Raw genomic sequence first — 19,631 nt, forward strand, 5'->3', positions numbered from 1 at the left:
CTAGATTATGTTTTGTGGCCTAAGATGTTTATTTCTTTTGGTTTATGCTTATGGTCTGTATCGATGATTGACATCCCGAGTTTTTGTAATGTAATGAAAATACATTTCTTTAAGAAACGCTTTGATAAATTTATCTCATATTTTGTTTTGGGAATAAATTCCGCAATACCTTTTTTTGAAGTTACTCTGTTTTTTATTAAAAAGCATAATCGAAGTCGGTCTTTCTGGCTGTAAAAAAATGGGGATGTCCCAGTTGGTATCAGAGCATTAGTTTAAGCGAACTAGGAATTTGTTGAATTTCTAGACTTAATCTTAGAATGCTAAGCGATGATCGTGAGATGAGTGTCTTCCATATTTTAGACACAAGCACAAGTTTATTTTTGGAAAGATGCCTAAAATGCTTTTATGTGCTAAATGCTTTATGCTTTCCTTATGTGCTATTATTTGTTCAAATCTATGGTCTGCTGCCGACCGGACCTAGAAACCTTATGTGTTTAGGATTCGAAGCGTTCGATTACGATATTAGAACTAGCATGTAACATTTCGGAGTGATAAGGGAAATTTAAATGTCTATCATAAAGAAAGATCTAAATTAACCTAATTTGGTGTATAGATCGAAATGGCAATAAATTGAAGTGGAGCTGGAAATGCAAATGGAAATAGGAATCAGCAGCCTCGTCCCGAAGTGATTGAGCAGGTGTCGATAGTCGAAGTTGCACCCGAGCCAGTCACAATGGCTGGAGTTCAAGCCATGATTCGGGTTATGATGGACGAACAGAGGGAAGAAATGAGACAACTGTTGTAGAATAACAGAAAGGAACCTTCAATTCCTGTTGAACAACCAGAACTGAATGACAGAGAGTCTGAAGAAGGGAATAACAGCCGCACTGTCAGTCAAATGGAACCCCCAGTGGTGAGAAGGAATGACCCAGAGAGGGAAATCGACCGAGATGGACGTATGTACAAGAACTTCTTGGGTGCCAAACCACCAAGTCTTTCTGGAAACCCAAAGCCTGTAGAGATTATGGACTGGATCTCCGAAATGGAGATGGTATTTGAAAGCTGCAACTATAGTGATAAGCAGAAAACCATCTTTGCAGTTCGACAACTGAAGACCGAAGTCTTGAGCTGGTGGAAATTGTTGGCGGATACAATGCCACGAGGGGAAGCTTTGAAGATGTCTTGGGAAACGTTCCTGGGGCAGTTGAAGATGCAATACTACTCTAAGATAGATCTGATCGATCTAAACAATGAAATCCAAATCTTGAAGAAAGGGAAAATGAGCATTGATGACTATGCTATTGTGTTTACCGAGAAGACGAAGCTATTTCCATACATGGTGCCGACTAAGCTCGCTAAGATAGAAAAATTCTCTAACGGATTGCCATCAGACTTTGGCCCAATAGTCAAAATGGCAAGCACATTGAAGGCAGCCGTTAGAGCAGCCAAGAATGTTGAGACCCAGTTAAAGGAAAGGGGTCTGGAGAGAACTGAGGTGGATGAGAAGAGGAAGTTGGAGGGATCTTCGAGATCCAACAAGAAAAGTAAATCCACAAAGTCTGGTTCGAGAGAAGGAGGAGGCGAAGCAAAATGGTGCAAAAAGTGCAAAAAGAAACATCATGGGAAATGTGACGGGGAGGTCACTTGTTTTAAATGTGGGAAGCCTGGGCACTACGCCAACAAGTGTACGTTCAACAAGAAAGTTTGTTATGGTTGTAACGAGGAAGGGCACCTTTTGAGGGACTGCCCGAAGAAGAAGGAGGCAACAAGGCCTAATGTCCCACCGAAGCCAAAAGCTAGAGCTTTCCAGATGACACTCGAGGCCGCGAAGGAAGCAACAGACGTCGCTTCAGGTACCTTTCTTGTAAATGGATTGCCTGCCAATGTATTGTTTGATTCTGGAGAAAATTACTCCTTTATATCACATAAATTTGGTGGAAGACTAGGATTGCCTATAGAAAAACTTGATGATGCTCTAGTTGTAGAAGTTGCCAGTGGAGAATTCATACCTGTTAGTGATTGCATTAGGAATATCATCATCGACTTAAACGGAAACAAATTCCATGAGGAGCTGTTACCTATTGAGCTGAATGGTTTCGACATCGTACTAGGAATGGATTGGCTTAGCGCCAACGATGCTGAGATTATGTGCAAGAAGAAGATAGTAAGAGTGAACCCGCCTGGGAAAGAGTCATTTGTGGTCTACGGGGACAAACGTAGAGTGAATTCTGGAATCATCTCCCAGATGAAAGCCAGAAAATGTTTGTCCAAAGGATGCACATCATACTTGGCATTTGTGATCGATGCTAAGAAAGAGTAGAAGGAGATGCAAAATATATCAGTGGTGAGTGACTATCCGGAAGTCTTTCCCGAAGATCTTCCTGGATTGCCCCCTGATAGACAAGTGGAGTTCCGAATAGACTTGTTACCAGGAACAACACCAATAGCAAAAGCACCATACCGATTAGAACCGACAGAGATGAAGGAGCTTATGACGCAACTTCAGGAGTTGTTGGACAACGATTTCATTAGACCTAGTTCATCACCTTGGGGAGCTCCGGTGTTATTCGTGAAGAAGAAAGATGGAAGCATGAGGATGTGCATAGATTACAGAGAGCTGAACAAGGCAACAGTGAAGAACAAATACCCATTTCTGAGGATTGATGACCTTTTCGATCAGCTGCAAGGTTTGAGTTATTTCTCCAAGATCGATCTTAGGTCAGGATATCATCAACTGAAGGTGCGAGAGCAAGATATTAAGAAAATTGCATTCAGAACAAGATATGGGCACTATGAATTCTTGGTTATGTCGTTTGGACTAACCAATGCTCCAGCAGCATTCATGGATTTGATGAACAAGGTTTGTAAACCATTCCCCGATAAATCTGTAATAGTGTTCATAGATGACATTCTGGTTTACTCTAAAAGCGAGCAGGAGCATGGCTAGCATCTTCGAGAGGTGCTAGAAGTTTTGAAGAGGGAGAAGTTGTATGCAAAGTTCTCCAAATGTGATTTTTGGATTCGAGAAGTGCAATTCTTGGGTCATGTGGTTAACCAGGAAGGGATCATGGTTAACCCAACAAAGATTGAAGTTGTGATGAAGTGGAAGCGACTAAAGAGTCCTACGGAGATCTAAAGCTTTCTGGGATTAGCCGGATATTACCGAAGGTTTATCCAAGGCTTTTCTTTGATATCTGCACCATTGACAACTTTGACCCATAAAGGAGCTACATATACATGGAGTGAGAAGCACGAAGAAGCAGTCGAGAAGCTAAAGAAGAAATTATATGAAGCGCCGATTCTTTCTCTACCCGATGGAGTTGAAGACTTCGCAGTGTATAGCGATGCGTCGGGAGTCGGGTTTGGATGTGTTCTAACTCAAAGAGAAAAGGTGATAGCATATGCATCTCGACAATTGAAAGAGCATGGGAAGAACTACCCCACTCATGATCTGGAGTTGGCGGCGGTAGTATTTGCACTAAAGATATGGTGACATTATCTTTACGGCACGAAGTGCAAGCTTTTCACTGATCATAAGAGTCTTCATTATCTCTTTGATAAAAAATAGTTGAATATGAGGCAACGATGCTGGCTAGAGTTGCTTAAGGATTACGATTGCGAGATACTTTACCACCCTGGTAAAGCAAATGTCGTAGCTGATGCCTTGAGCCGAAAAGTGAGCCTAGAAAGGAGAAGGGCAAGAGCGTTAATAATTGAAGTTGTCTCAACGATCATGGAAAGTATTAAGAATGCTCAAGAAGAAGCTTCAGAGAAAAATGACTGAAAAGAAGAGCGCTTGGGCAAAACGTTGGTGTTCGGTACGAACAATCAAGGATTAAAGGTATTCCAAGATAGGATTTGGGTACCTAAGATGGGAGGAATAAGAGTCTTTTGATGGAAGAAGCTCACAAGACCATGTACTCGATTCATCCCGGTAGCACAAAAATGTATAGGGATCTGAAACCCTATTATTGGTGGCCGATGATGAAGCTCGATGTTATGAAGTATGTGGCCGAGTGTGCGACATGTGCGAGAGTTAAGGCACAACATCAGAAACCATATGGGAGTTTAGAACCTTTACCTGTACCCGTGGGTAAATGGGAAGACATCACCATGGATTTTGTCACTAAAATGCCCAGAACGAAGGAGAGTCACGACATAATTTGGGTGGTTGTTGATTGATTCACTAAGAGTGCACACTTCATAGCAGCTAACGAAAGATGGTCGATGGATAAGCTCGCCAATGCTTATGTGAAGGAAGTAGTAAGACTTCACGGTGTTCCTTTAACGATAGTATCAGACCGTGATATTCGTTTCACATCAAGGTTTTGGAGAAGTCTACAAGAGGAATTGGGTACAAAATTGTGTTTAAGTACAGCTTACCATCCGCAGACTGATGGTTAGAGCGAAAGAACAATCTAAACGTTGGAGGATTTGCTAAGGGCATGTACCCTGGAATTTCAAGGAAACTGGGATGAACATTTGCCTCTGGTAGAGTTTTCCTACAACAATAGTTACCATTCGAGCATCAAGATGGCGCCTTATCAAGTCTTATATGGACAAAAGCGTCGTACGTCGTCTTGTTGGCTTGAAGCCGGAGAAAAGCAGTTTATGGGCCCCGAGATAGTCCATCAGACTGCTGTAAAACTGAAAGTAATCAGGGAAATGATGTTAACAGCTCAAGATTGTCAAAAGAGCTATGCTGACAAGAGGAGGCGACCGGTGACATTCAAAGTTGGGGATTCAGTTTTGCTCAAAGTCTCACCATGGAAGAGACTTATAAGATTTGGGAAACGAGGAAAGTTGAGTCCATAATTTATTGGACCATTCAAAGTTCTTCAAAGGATTGGGAACAAAGCTTACAAGCTCGAATTACCCGAAGAACTAGATGATATTCATAACACATTCCATGTGTGTTATTTGAGGAAGTTCAAGGGAGAAGTTCCCGACATAATTCTGATTTCAGAGTTAAGGATGGATGAGAATAAGGGGCTAATCGAAGAGCCCGAGGCGATTGTTGACCGAAAGACGAAGAAGTTGCGACGCAAGATGGTCGACTTAGTGCTTGTGCGATGGAAACATTCGAATGAGCCAAATCTCACATGGGAAACGGAGAGCGACATGATGAGTCACTATCCGCATCTGTTTGATGATGCATGATTCCGGGATGGAATCATCCTAAGAGGGAGAGAATTTTAACGCCCGTGTTTTGAGGCTAAGCATTGATGCAATGATGTAATAGTCTAGTTCAACCATTGTAACCCATTTTAAAGTAATATAGATGAATTACTTGAATATTACGTGAATTATGTGCTTCTGTGTGCTTATTACTTGTTTATAATAATATAATAAATAAAGTAAAAATAAGCATCAAAAATAAAATGTTAGATAACCCAATATCTATGAAGAAAGTTGTAGTGGTCATGACAAGGATTCCGGACATATAAAGAGCGCTGAAATCCGAGTTATAACGAAGAAGTTATGGTTTGTCGAAGTTTCACGACACAACCGGCACGACATTGCGTGACGTAAATAGTGAATTTACGATAGAGGAACTTTTAGCCTTGGTGATCTACATGAAAGTTGTAGTGTTGTTAAACCGAGAGCATGCATAAAAAGAACGCTCAAATCTAACTTTGTATGAGGAAGTTATGATTTTTCTAAGTTTCGGATCAGCAGTGCACAACCCGAAATTCGAATTGTAGATCAAACGATTTTTAGCCGACGCAACCTAAACGAAAATCGAAGATCTCGTCAATAGGAGCACAAAGGTAAAAAGACAGACGAAAACGGAGTCCATATGTAGAAGTTATGAGTTTTACATGAACGTTAAACAATGTAATCTTCTCATACTATTAAATTTAAAATCGGCCGAGAATTAGCCGACGAAGTCTAAACGAAAGTCTTAGAGTATGGTCCCGCCTACACGTTGATATAATTAACATTGAAAATGGAACTCGTACATTAAAGATATGAATTTTTGAAGTCGGAGTGGGAAATCACGAAGGCTGTGCGAAGGGGTACGCCCAGCGTACCTTCGGATGCTCAGTGTTCGCACTACGCCCCGCGTACGAAGGAGGTACACCCAGCGTATTGAATTTTTCCTTGGTCCACAAAGAGCCACGTCGCCCCCACCGAAGTCTCGCCACGTGTGTACGAATCAAGCATTACGACCAGCTTAGGTCCAAGGTACGCCCAACGTACCGAGGCCTCGCAGGCTATAAAAGGAGGCCGAGGGCTGCCATATTTCTTCACCAATTTACCACTCCTTTCTCTTTCTACTTTCTCTCAATACCTCCCTAACCCCCTACTAAGCTTAGGTAAACCTCCTAGCACTAGAAGAAGGCATCGGAGATTCCGAAGGCTCCGAGAAAAAGAGTTTTTTTGGTTTGAAATTCTGCCCGCACGGAGCCCGGTTTTCAAGCAAACTTCCCGGTTTCGTCAAAGAAGGTTATTTTTAGAAGCGAGGTGATGTCCAAATCACTCCGTATCAAGTGAGTCTATAGTCACTTTCATCTTACACATAGATATGAAGTATTTTATATAAAAAATGTACTATGTGTATATATATGTTATCTATTTACCTGAGATATTTGTTGGATGAAAGATATACTTCTTTCTTTCAGATCTGAAACTTTTTCCTTCAGATCTACACTTCCTCATCTCAGATCTAAACTTTTTCTTCATATCTAAACTGTGTACTTTGAGATCTATGTTAGATGAAAGATCTGAACTCTTTCTTCAGATCTAGTCCGTATATGTATTTTATGCTTTGAAAGTTATGCTGGATAAAAGATATAAGCTTTGTTTTACAGATCTAGACCATGTATGTATTTTATATCTACAAATATGTTGGGTAGAACATTGGTAGATGAAATAGTTTGTCTGTGATGAAATAAAATGATGAGAGGCCTCAATGTTGACGTTGTTCCAGTCATCTAGCGGAGTATGGATGGCGACCACAGACTTTTCTAGGAAGTCCAGTGGAACGCTAGCAGGCTCGCAACCTGTAGTTGTTTGTGAACGAAGTGTTAACCGGTGTACTCCATCCCCCCATGGTTTCCTTACGGACACTTATGGCCGAGGAATCCCCTTAGCGGGTAGTGTCCATCCCGATGAAATTCCTTAGGATAGGTCCCTTATGATAGATGCTTTAGGGACGTAAGGTGAGGATAACGGGAACGAGTAATCGGGTTAAAGATTGTTGAAAATAATAAACTTATTTATTGTGGGTTGAAAACCCTATATGCTCACCAGGCTCCCCAGCCTGACCCACTCAGTTTCTTGTATTACAGGTAGTGGCAAAAGCATAGTTGGATGACTTGACGAGAGATAATGGATTTGAGGCCAGATTATGTTTTGTGGCCTAAAATGTTTATTTCTTTTGGTTTATGCTTATGGTATGTATCGATGATTGACATCCCGATTTTTTGTAATGTAATGAAAATACATTTCTTTAAGAAACGCTTTGATAAATTTATATCATATTTTGTTTTGGTAACAAATTTCGCAATACTTTTTTTTAGAAGTTACTCTGATTTTTATTAAAAAGCATAAACGAAATCGGTCTTTCTGGCCGTAAAAATGGGGATGTCACAGTTGGTAACATTCTTATGTAATCCCATTAACACAATTCATTTGACCACCGATTGTTGGACAAGTCCGAGTAAAAGGGTGCATTATATTGTCATTACTGCACACTTTATTGATGATAATTGGGAGATGCACAAACGGATAATCAACTTTAAAGAATTAGATAGTCAACGGGGGGAAGATATCGAAAAAAGAAGTGTTGAAATGTATTCAAGGGTGGGGTATTAAGAATGTCATGACTTTGTACGGTTGATAATGCAAGTTCTAATGAAAAAGCAATAGAGTTTCTAAAAAACAAATTACCAAACTTGTACAATGAAGGAAAACACTTTCACATTAGGTGTATGACACACATTATCAATCTAATTGTGAGAGACGAGATGAATAAAAATGACGAGAGTGTTAAATGTTTGCAAGACGTCGTAAGATATATTAGAAAGTCCACACAACAGATTGCTCTATTTAAAAAGTGCATGAAAGCCGTCGGGGTGGAATCAACCAAATTTTTGTGTAACGATTGTCCCACTCGTTGGAACTCAACCTACGACTTATTGAAGATCGCAGTGGATTTAGAAAAATCTTTCTACGAGTTTGAAATGGAAGGAAATTTTTTTTATTTTCTGCATTGTTGTTGAATTTTTAGCCTTATTTAAACTGTCATATCTGCTTTATTTGGAGTCCGTTTGGGCTGATTTGTTTTTAAATTGTAGTTCACTGGTTGGAAACAGTTATAGACTCTAGAAACACCTAATTTGCATATGTATTGAGTCACTTACAGCCCTCCAAAAATGATATATCAAATCCCTTTTGAATTTGTTACAGCATTATTGAAGAATTTTTTGTTAACTTTAAACTGTCATATCTACTTCGTTATAAGTCCGTTCGGGCTGATTTTTTTTAAAATTGTAGTTCACTGGTTGGCAATAGTTATAGACTCTGGAAACACCTCATTTACAAAAGTATTGAGTCACTTACAACCCTCCAAAAATGATATATCAAATCTGTTTTGAATTTGTTACAACATTAGTGTAGAATTTTTAGTTAACTTTAAACTGACATATCTACTTTGTTATGATTCCGTTCGGGCTGATTTTTTTTTAAATTGTAGATCACTGTTTAACAATAGTTATAGACTCCGGAAACACCTTATTTGCATATGTACAGAGTCATTTATAGCCCCCAAAAAATGATATATTAAATCTTTTTTTTTGTAACATTTTTTTGATAGATCGTTCCTTTGCACGAGATGTGGTAACCCCCGGGAGTCAAGATTTTGTAACTTGTCGAGCAATGGTCACCTTTCTTGAGAAGTTCAAGGTCAAAACATAATTGGTGTCGACGACTTCAAAAGAATTGGCAAATCGTTTTTTTGGAGAAGTATGTGGCATTTACAAGCATATACGAGTTTGGTCGAAAAACAAACAATTTTCTTCAATTGGGAAGGATATGATAGATAAATATGAGAAGTATTGGGGAGATTTTGAAAATTTGAATGACTACATGTACTTTGCAACTATCTTGGATCCGCGAATGAAGACATAATTTCTTTAGGGGTGACAATTTATGACACGACACGACAAAAATACACGACACGAAACGAAATTTGGACGAAACTGAAATTTGAATTCGTGTTCGTGTCATGTTAACTGTAAAAAACACGATGTCGTGTCGTGTCGTTTTCGTTTTTAGAAATTGACACAAAATTGACACGATTTAGCAGTTCTTTATTATGTTCGTCGTGTTTGTCGTGTTATATTGATAAAGTATTCATTAAAATAAACTAGTATCTAGTATATGTTATATTTGTCGTGTCGTGTCGTGTTTGTTGTTTTTAATTCGTTCGTTTTCGTGTTAGTTAAAAAAACGACATCGTGTCGTGTTGTGTTCGTGTTATATAAAACCTTGTCGTGTCGTGTCGTGTCAGACAGAAACACGAAACGATAGCACGATTTTCCACCCATAAATTTCTTAGACATGCTTTTGAAACATTAATCAAGTACAAGATGCCGGAAAATAAAACCCTTTTCTGAATTAGATATTACTGCGAAGGCTAAGTCTTTAATCAAGGATATTGAAACGAGATTTGGGAGCTTTTTTAATCGTTACAATACCAACTCTAATGTACTATTTGAAACCGGTGGTAGTCAAGATGTCGTGCATATTGATGATGATGACGACTTTGTGGGTGACTATTATGTTCAATCGGCGAACTCATCGGCTTCAAAGGAAACAAAATTAACACGATACTTGAACGAAGGACAAACCCAAGACGTTAAAGACTTTGATATATAGGTTAGGTGGAAAAATAACGCATCTCGTTACCCAATTCTCTCGCGGATGGCAAAAGGTATAACTTTAATTACTTATATATTTTTTTTATTATAATGTAGTATAATTTAACATTATATGTTTATGTTATTAGATCTTTTGGGCATTCAAATATCTACCATGGCATTCGAGTCCACTTTTAGTACAAGCGGTCACATAATTAATAGTTACCGAGCAAACTTGTCCGCACCTATAATAGAGGCTTTGGTTTGCACCCAAGATTGGGTAAGGAAATCAAAGAAGCCGATTGTTGACAACATTGAAGACATTTTAAAAGATGATGATATAGGTAAAGGTAACATACAAATTCATTTTATTATCTAATAACAAAACATTGGTTATATGCTCACTTTCATATTTTTTTTGTCTGGTATGTATTAGAGTTGGAAGATACCATACGCACCCAAAATGGAAATGGAAAAATGCCGATAGATATTAACAAGTAGTTATATTCTTTTTGTTTTTTATGTTGATAAATGATTATTGGTTTGTAAGTGTTTGTTTTGGTTGATTAATGTTTTTGAACTTGAATCAAAATTTGGAACTTGAATCAAGTGATGGTGAAGTGATGATGTTTGGAATATTTGAATTTATGTGGATAAGAAGATACATTTGTTTGGTTAATGAAGATTTATACTAAATTGATTGCTTTCGTTTTATATGTTAGTATTCTCCATCAACGAGTGTTCATTCAAATTAAAATTCTTAAAGTAAAAAAAAAATACATGACTTTCTTCCATGAGACTACCTAGTCTAACATTCAAAACAATTCAAATCAAAATTCTTAAACAATTAAGAGCAAAACAATACGTGTTTCTCGTCATTGACCATCTTATCTAGTAACACATCTTCAATCTTTGTACATAAAACAAAAAATAAACATATTTAGTATTGAAAAAAATGTTACCAAATAAATTAAAAACACAAAGCTTATTACCTAGCTATATTATTCAGATATTTGGCACACGTATGACAATGTTTATTAAGACTATCTGTACCGTGTTTTGATGGATCGACTTTAAGTATAGCGAAACAATACTTACACTTTGCTTGCCTTCGTTCAACCCCATCATCTTTTACTACCCACAACATATCAAAATGTAACTTTCCTTCAATTCCAAGTGCTAAACAAATAAGTAAAAAATCTAGATAGATTTAAAGCATGCAATATATATATATATATATATATATATATATATATATATATATATATATATATATATATATATATATATATATATATATATATATATATATATATATCAAAGACATAATTAATAGATGAAAAAAAGTATTAATTCCATGTAACAAATTTAATCATCGAACATAAAGAAAAAGTAGCCTTGGAACAACTATCATGATTTCATCCATAACTTGATCACTCCATGCATGATTTCAATATAAATAAGTAAACAAATAAGTAAAAAGATTTAAAGCATGCAAAAAAAGTATCAAAGACATATGATTAATAAACTGAAAATAATTAAATGATAAGAGAAACATATTTGATTTGGAAGGATAGTTTCCATGAATGCTTTTGAAAATATAAAAGTGAAAGAGCCTATTTATAGAGAAAACTTTGTGCAACAAGATTAATTGGCTTCATTGAGAAAGAAGGTGTTACACAACGAAATTATAAATAAAATACAAAGAAATATTGTATAGAAAATATGCATGGTCAGTGAGTTATTAAATGCCTAGAAGTCTAAATATTTAAGTCTCACCCGTTTCTTCACAATTCAAGAAAATTGACTTACACATTTCAAGTTTAAATTCAATGCCATAAGGATCAAAGTCAAATAATGATAAATGGAAAAAAGTTACCCATGGACAAAAAGTGGGCAGTCAAAGAAAACGATTTCTGCCCTTATACTACAAAAGCTTAGCCATTTTTTTTTTCTTTTTGCCTTCACAAAATCGACGAAGCAACAAGATAAGATGAAAGTTGTTTTTTTTCCCATTTTTATATTAAGAAAGCTGCCCCCAAAAACAACTTGCCATAATCGTTTTCTTTTTCCCATTTTGTTTCTGCCGAATGCAGTAAAGAAAAATGTATATAAGCTGCATTCGTTCTGTTGACAATACAGTAAGTATTGCAACTCTAAAAATGTTGTGAATCGGTAGCTTGTTGCCAAAAAACAAAACTATTTTTTTTCATAACATGTTATTTTTCCATTTTATATGAGAAGCCAATATGTAATTTTTTGCATTTATATTTTCAGGTTTCCGGGTCTATCCGGGTCTAATACACAAAGCTGGTTCCAATTAGTAATTTCCGGTTCCATACACACTTTACCTCGCCCGATACCCGGAACCGAACCGGAACCGGTTCCCTTATACCGATCCGGTTTTCGGGTCTTATAATCCGACAATTCCGGTTTTCGGGTCCGGGTCCAATCGGATCGGATTTGGACCCACTTTCATCCCTAGTGACCATTGGCATGTGTATCTGAAATTGGGCTTTAAAGATGGGACAAAGTGATCATCTAAGCCCAACAGTATCCACGTATCACCGTTTATATACTACCCTTCTCTAGGGTTTCTACCGTTTGCATTTGCTAGTTGTAGTTTCCACCATCATCGAGTTCCCTTTGCGCGAGGTAGTTCCCCTAATCACCATCACCTCTTTGATCTGTTGTGATCCCTTAGCTGGTTATGATAACTATGATAACTGAATCAACGTAGTCTAATAAATCGGTAGTTGATGTTTTTTAAGGATTATTGGTGTTTCAATGAACGTTTATTACTACATAATCGCACCTGGTTTGTTTATTCATTAGCTTTTCGATTTTTAGTGTGGGATTTGATATCCTCTCTGTTATTGTTGTGTTAAATCAGCACCTTCAGATACAAGTTGATTTCGATCGTGTTGCTAATAACAAGCCCCTTTTGTTTCATCGTACAATATAGTATCTCTCGGATACAGTGGGGAATTGAATTGTTGATAGAGTCGCTCACAAGTAGATTAACAACAGTTTTCCTAATCTAAACCAGTTGCATATTATAACTTGTTATTACCATCATGTCAAAGACATTATTCTTGTCTCTATAACTACACAAGTTAGTCAATTTGTCCATTTGTTGTATATTGGATTGGTTGTTGCTAAATTTAATAGGGCACCTTTGATGATATTTTTAGGTTGAAATTTGAAAGATGGATTCACAAATCAAGCATGCAGTGGTGGTTAAAGTGATGGGTAGGACTGGTTCAAGAGGGCAGGTGACACAAGTGAGAGTGAAGTTTTTGGATGACCAGAATCGATTTATCATGAGAAACGTCAAGGGACCAGTGAGAGAGGGTGATGTTCTTACTTTGCTCGAGTCTGAGAGGGAGGCCAGGAGGCTCCGTTGATTATTTAACCATTCAAGTCATGTCAGTAATGTAAACCTTTTCCAATTTTGCTGGATCTTCTACTTCAGACTTACTTGAGAGTTGCTTATTGATTAAATGCTAGACTTGTTAATCTTAAATTCTTCATAGCAACTTAACTTTGGGCTTTTGCTCTAATATCTTGATCCAAACTTATTGGTGTTTGGTTTGTCATGTGTGTGTGCATAGGTATAGCATAGTCGTTCCATGTTTTCTAAACTCTTTTATGTTTTTAAGCAAAAAAGCTAAGTCTTGGATTTGGTTTTTGTGTGTGTGTTTCACTAGCCTTTAGTTATTGCAAAAGCTACTGTCATAATAATAATATAACATCATAAACATCTTTCACCATTGTTGGTATATCGGCACCTATGTCGTGTTATGTCAAGTTTTACTGATATGTCATGATATGGAAGGATGTCATGACATGGAAGGGGTGTTTGGCTTAGCTTTTCATATGCCAAAAGTCATTTTAGAAAAAGATTAAAGCTAAAAGATGTTTGAAAAAGACTTTTAAAAGCAACTTTTGGATTTTAGATAAAAGGAAAATCAATTTTTTGGAAAAGTCAAGAAAACTTGACTTTTTGTAACTTTTTCAAAAAGAACTTTTGCACTCTAAAAAGCTAAGCCAAACACCCCCCGAGGGGCCTAAAAGCACATAATGAGAAAAAAAAAGTTTTAGACATGCATATCTTTGATTATCTATTGTTTTTAAAAGGGTTTTAGACTGCAAGGTATGATCGATGGTAATTTGATTTGTCACGTTTTACCCACTCCTCATCTTTATTTTTGCAAAAGGTATTAAGTCGCCGGTATACTTTCACCGGTGGTAAATAAAATTTTTGTTTCCATTGTGCATGCAAACATTTATTTATTTTTTATTTTTTAAATTCATAGGTAAAAAATTTACCATATCCCTATCCTAGATAAAAATTGTTAAGAAAGATGAATGCTTACCTGATGCTGATGTGACACTATCTTTTTATAGATAAAAATTTTACCATACCCTTTAGCATTAGTAATAAAGTATACTAAAAAAAATTAGTCTTAAAAAAAAGTATTATCACAATATGTAAGTAATTGGATTTTTTTTCTTTCACAAATACTCCTATTATACATGACATTAAATTTAAGTATTTTTTAATACATGTTTGTGTAAAAAATAATATTAATCCTCCCTAATAAATAAAAAACTTTTTGTCACATGTTCTATTCTCATTCATTTGGACACATGACATTTTTTAGATTTTTTGAAATTTTCTATTTTTTACTTGTAATTTTATTGTATTTTTCATTTTATTAAATTAAAATTCCACATTTAACATTTAAGGTAATACATATGTAAGGTATTTATTAGACAAGGTTTATATATGTAATGTATTCAATACATTAAAGCCTTATTAATTTTAATAATTCAAAAATTTTCTCACTTTTCTTATAAAATTCAAACTTTTCAAATTATTAAAATTTCATATGTATTTTTTTTAAATAAAGCCATTTAATACATGTGTGTCACACCTAGTTTGCTATATACATATATATCATATTAACTTTTTTTTAAACAAATGTATTTTATATAAAAAATGAAAATATTAAGAAAATACAAAGTAGGACTCAAGAATTGGACCTAATACAACAATAAAGTGGCTTGAAAAAAAACATCTGAAATTGGTTGAATATGTGATGGCATGAAACCACAAAATTTGATCTTTCTTCGTTTTCTTATTTTCCTCATGTAAAGTTTTAATATTTATCAAAACATGTCTCTTTAATTCCAAGATACCTTTAGACATTACATAGAAATATTTTACGTTATTTCATATTTCCATTATTATCTCATATTTTTAGTTATTATCAGAATATCTTAAAGAATTAACAAGCCCCCCTCTTGCGGAATCAGAATCGAAGAGTGTATATTGGTGATTCTGCCACGTTTGGGAGTCTCCGACCTCGAATAGTGTAGCCGTAGATAATGGCGTGTGGGTTTCCATCCCGTCTCTGCCAACTACTCCTTTCTTGGAGTCTCCCCACTCACCGATAACTTAAAATCTTGGTGTTTGTTTATCCACTTCAACAATCTCTACTCATCCAATCTAATCTCGATCTCCATCCTTCACAATGGGAAAGGAATCCACGACACCAACACTGGATATATCGGAACCATTGCTCCACCACGAATCATCCAACTCCACTACAGAAACAGAAACAGAAACAGAAACAGAAACCATACCAGAATGGAAAGATCAAATCACTTTGAGGGGTTTAGTCGTGAGTGCTTTGTTGGGGACGCTTTTTTGCATCATTACGCACAAGCTCAATCTCACTGTCGGAATCATCCCTTCCTTAAACGTCGCTGCTGGCTTACTCGGTTTTTTCTTCGTCAAATCATGGACTACTTTTTTAGAAAATTTCGGATTCTCTGTTCGCCCTTTCACCCGGCAAGAGAACACCGTCATTCAGACTTGCGTTGTTGCTTGCTATGGCCTCGCTTTTAGCGGTAATTTTCTCTATCCTCTTCAATCGCAAGCAAATCCCCTTTCCAAAGCTTATTTGTAATTATCTGCAGGTGGATTTGGATCCTATTTGCTGTCTATGGACGAGAGAACATACAACTTAATCGGTTCAGATTACCCTGGTAATCGGGCTGAAGACGTTAAGAATCCAGGATTGTTGTGGATGACTGGCTTTCTTTTTGTTGTCAGTTTTCTCGGCCTTTTCAGTCTTGTTCCTCTTCGTAAGGTAATAACTATATGCTGTTTCTTCAACTTGCCTCATTTTTTAATGTTTGTTATTCACTACACTCCATTTATGTGTGATTTTAGGTTATGGTTATGGATTATAAGCTTACATACCCAAGTGGAACTGCCACTGCCATGTTAATCAATAGTTTCCACACTACTACCGGTGCCGACCTTGCAAGGTAACCAACCAACCAATTTCTCAAAACTGTTGATGTTTATTTGATTTTATTATTATTATATATTTTTTTTACAGGAAACAGGTAAGCTGTCTTGGAAAGTATCTAAGCATAAGCTTTGTCTGGAGTTGCTTTAAATGGTTCTTTGGTGGTATTGGTGATTCATGTGGATTTGATAATTTTCCAAGTCTTGGGTTGACACTGTTCAAGAATACGTAAGCTTCTTGTTTTTGCTTTTTAAGCATTACAAGTATGAACTTGAGACTTGCTATGTTTAATTATGCAGGTTTTACTTTGACTTCAGTCCTACTTATATTGGATGTGGTCTTATTTGCCCACACATAGTCAACTGCTCTGTTCTGTTTGGCGCCATTGTGTCCTGGGGCTTTCTTTGGCCCTACATTTCCACTCGTGCAGGTGACTGGTATCCAGCTGATCTAGACAGCAATGATTTCAAAGGTCTCTATGGATACAAGGTATACAATATACATAACATAGGTTCCTTTTTTTTTTTTTTTTTTTTTAATTAATTGGTGAAAAATAAAGTAGTAAAGTAGGTTGCTATTTCCTGCAATGTGCATTTAACAGAGAGAGTTATGATGCTTGACTCAAGCAATGTTAATATTATTTGTACCAGGTGTTCATAGCTATTTCCCTTATTCTTGGAGATGGGCTTTACAATTTGGTGAAGATAATATTGATCTCCATTAACGCTGTGTGGAACAACACTACCAAAACCAAACAAGATCTCCCTGTGAATGTAAGAAAAGAGTTACCAGGTAGGTAAAATTTAACTTGTAGTTGATGTTATATAACATAACAATATGCCTGCCTGATTTGATTTGATTTCTCTCCTCCTATAATATATAGAGTCTGAGACATCCAAGTCACAACTAGAGCAACAGAAGAGGGATGAAGTTTTTCTGAAAGACGGAATACCAACATGGTTTGCAGGGTGTGGTTATGTAGGGTTGGCTGCAATATCAACAGCTACAATGCCGCTTATATTCCCACCCCTCAAATGGTACCTGGTGCTGTGTTCATACATAATCGCCCCTGCCCTTGCTTTCTGCAACTCCTACGGAACCGGTCTCACAGACTGGAGTTTAGCTTCAACGTACGGAAAAATCGGTCTCTTCATCATCTCTTCGTTAGTCGGAAGCAATGGAGGGGTATTAGCAGGGTTAGCAGCATGCGGTGTTATGATGTCGATCGTCTCAACCGCCGCCGATCTGATGCAGGATTTCAAAACCGGTTACCTGACATTGTCATCAGCCAAATCCATGTTCGTGAGTCAACTAGTCGGAACCGCCATGGGTTGCATCATCGCACCGCTCACATTCTGGATGTTTTGGACAGCCTTTGAGATCGGTTCACCGGATAGTCCATACAAGGCACCGTATGCGGTTATATACAGGGAGATGGCGATTCTCGGAGTCGAGGGTTTCTCTCAGCTTCCGAATCATTGTTTGGCGTTATGTTGTGGGTTCTTTGTGGCGGCGTTGGTTTTGAACGTGCTACGGGACTGGGCTCCTTCCAAGATCTCCCGCTTTATTCCTATTCCAATGGCGATGGCGGTGCCGTTTTATATCGGAGCTTATTTTGCAATCGACATGTTTGTTGGGACTGTGATTTTGTTTGTGTGGGAGCGATTGAATAAAAAAGAGTCGGAAGATTATGCAGGAGCGGTTGCTTCAGGGTTGATTTGTGGGGATGGGATATGGACGATACCATCCGCGATACTCTCCATTTTCAGGATCGATCCCCCCATCTGCATGTACTTTGGGCCTTCCGTTACCGGTTGAGTCAGCAGCACCCACTTGGTAGCCAAACTGTTTACTAGTATTACTTTAGACTAGAAAAGAAACAGCATTTTAGATATGGAGTTTTGTACAAAAATAAATGAAATCAATTCCCCACTGCTCTTTTTTCTCGCATTTGTCGCCGGAAAATGATAACCAACAAGATAATTTCTCATTAAAGAAACAAACATAAACTGCCAGCAAATGAAAACAACCAAACACTATTTGAATATATTGATAGATTCTTCCTATCGTGAGTTTGGTTTGCTCATTGGAATATGAATACAACCAAACAATTTGGAAATCGAAAAGGAAATTGTTGGAAATGCACAACGTTCATAGATCATGTGCCAAACATTTAATCAGTGTCTTATAACTTGGAAATTTGGAGGGGGAGGGGTTGTTTAACAGACGATACCGAGGGTTATGAATGGGTTCGTCGGCGGATGTACAGTGTGGTTTGGGGAGGAGAAGTTCAACAATGTTCTCAAGTTGACGATGTCACTGCACAACACAACAGGTAGACTAGGTGTTACTGGCAATGCTTGTTACGAAAAAAACTAAAAACCAGTAGACTTCAATCGTTGAAGCTTGGCAAAGGTGGCTGTGGTAGGTTCCATAGGTGTATGCGCACTCAGGCCCAGCAGTGGTGCTAAGAGTTGCCAAATGGTTTTGCAAGTAATGTGAACGTGAAAACACAATTAACATGATTTCTTTTATTTTATTTAAAAAAATTAAAAAAATAAAAGGGAAATAATCGTAAAAGTACTATATTATTGTAAATATTTTTTCGTAATTGTTACCTTTTAGTAAAACACTCTTTAGATATGATATCCATGTTTGTGAATTGTGATGTAATAGTTTGTATGAATTCATATAACAAAAATGTCAAAGTACCGATAATTCTGCTAATTTTTTTTTTTTTTTCATTCTAATTTATTTCAATATAAGAATAAGAATTTGTGAAAATAGGCCTACAATGTTTCCATAATTGGTCTAATTAATTTCTAAACATTTTTTTTGTTGCTTTATGGAGGGCATAAGGTAGGAAGTGTCATGCCATTTTAGTCACCAAAACCTACAGTAACCGGTTTAATTTGCCACATGTGCAAATGTAGCCACATAAGCAGTGATGTGGAATGTGTAAGAAAGAAATAGTTTCATATAACTCATTGATCTTCCCAACTTGTAAGGAAGAAATAGTTTCATATAACTCATTCATCTTCCCAACTTCCTTGCACACTCGATCTCTTTATCTTTATGTGCGAGGTAGAAACGGTCTTCCCAACTTCATAAGCAGTGGCAGTGGAATTTTAAGGAAGAAACGATTTCATATCCTCGAACATTCATTATTTTGCGCTTAATAATTTTTTTTTTAATTATTTATATTATTAATTTATTCAAAAAATTGTTTAATAAAATACTTCCTTTGCTACCCTACATTGACACACCCTCACAATCATTGCCCATCTCTAACACCATCTCCACCATCGAGGGGTGTTGGGCTGCAACATCGACAAAACCTGATCACATTTAGGTAGCAAATATGATCAAAGATATGATCAAAAGGGGGATGAAATCCTATATCCATCCAAACCAATCAAATTTGACAGAAAGAAAAGTG

At 36.8% G+C, this 19,631-nt stretch overlaps 2 protein-coding genes across 2 annotated transcripts; both read left to right on the plus strand.

Moving 5' to 3' along the window:
* Nucleotides 1-13,075: 13,075 nt before the first annotated feature.
* On the plus strand, nt 13,076-13,273 carry LOC111921763 (40S ribosomal protein S28-2). The gene has a single exon (XM_023917353.1). It carries the CDS (start codon nt 13,076-13,078, stop codon nt 13,271-13,273), a length of 198 nt encoding a protein of 65 aa, XP_023773121.1.
* Nucleotides 13,274-15,136: 1,863 nt separating this feature from the next.
* LOC111921385 (probable metal-nicotianamine transporter YSL6) lies at nt 15,137-18,124 on the plus strand. Its single transcript, XM_023916955.3, has 7 exons — nt 15,137-15,785; nt 15,855-16,027; nt 16,111-16,208; nt 16,283-16,420; nt 16,492-16,681; nt 16,843-16,984; nt 17,076-18,124. Exons 1-7 carry the CDS (start codon nt 15,407-15,409, stop codon nt 18,008-18,010), a joined length of 2,055 nt encoding a protein of 684 aa, XP_023772723.1. The 5' UTR covers nt 15,137-15,406; the 3' UTR covers nt 18,011-18,124.
* The last annotated feature ends 1,507 nt before the right edge of the window (nt 18,125-19,631 follow it).

This window comes from Lactuca sativa, chromosome 4 (genome assembly GCF_002870075.4).
Source record: "Lactuca sativa cultivar Salinas chromosome 4, Lsat_Salinas_v11, whole genome shotgun sequence".
Taxonomy (NCBI): domain Eukaryota; kingdom Viridiplantae; phylum Streptophyta; class Magnoliopsida; order Asterales; family Asteraceae; genus Lactuca; species Lactuca sativa.

Bases quoted from the DNA above. Each gene is read 5' to 3' on its own strand.
- LOC111921385 (XM_023916955.3), top strand. From the start codon at position 15,407: ATGGGAAAGGAATCCACGACACCAACACTGGATATATCGGAACCATTG. The intron at 15,786-15,854 runs GTAATTTTCTCT...AATTATCTGCAG, and splicing joins CTATGGCCTCGCTTTTAGCG to GTGGATTTGGATCCTATTTG. The intron at 16,028-16,110 runs GTAATAACTATA...GTGTGATTTTAG, and splicing joins GTCTTGTTCCTCTTCGTAAG to GTTATGGTTATGGATTATAA.
- LOC111921763 (XM_023917353.1), top strand. From the start codon at position 13,076: ATGGATTCACAAATCAAGCATGCAGTGGTGGTTAAAGTGATGGGTAGG.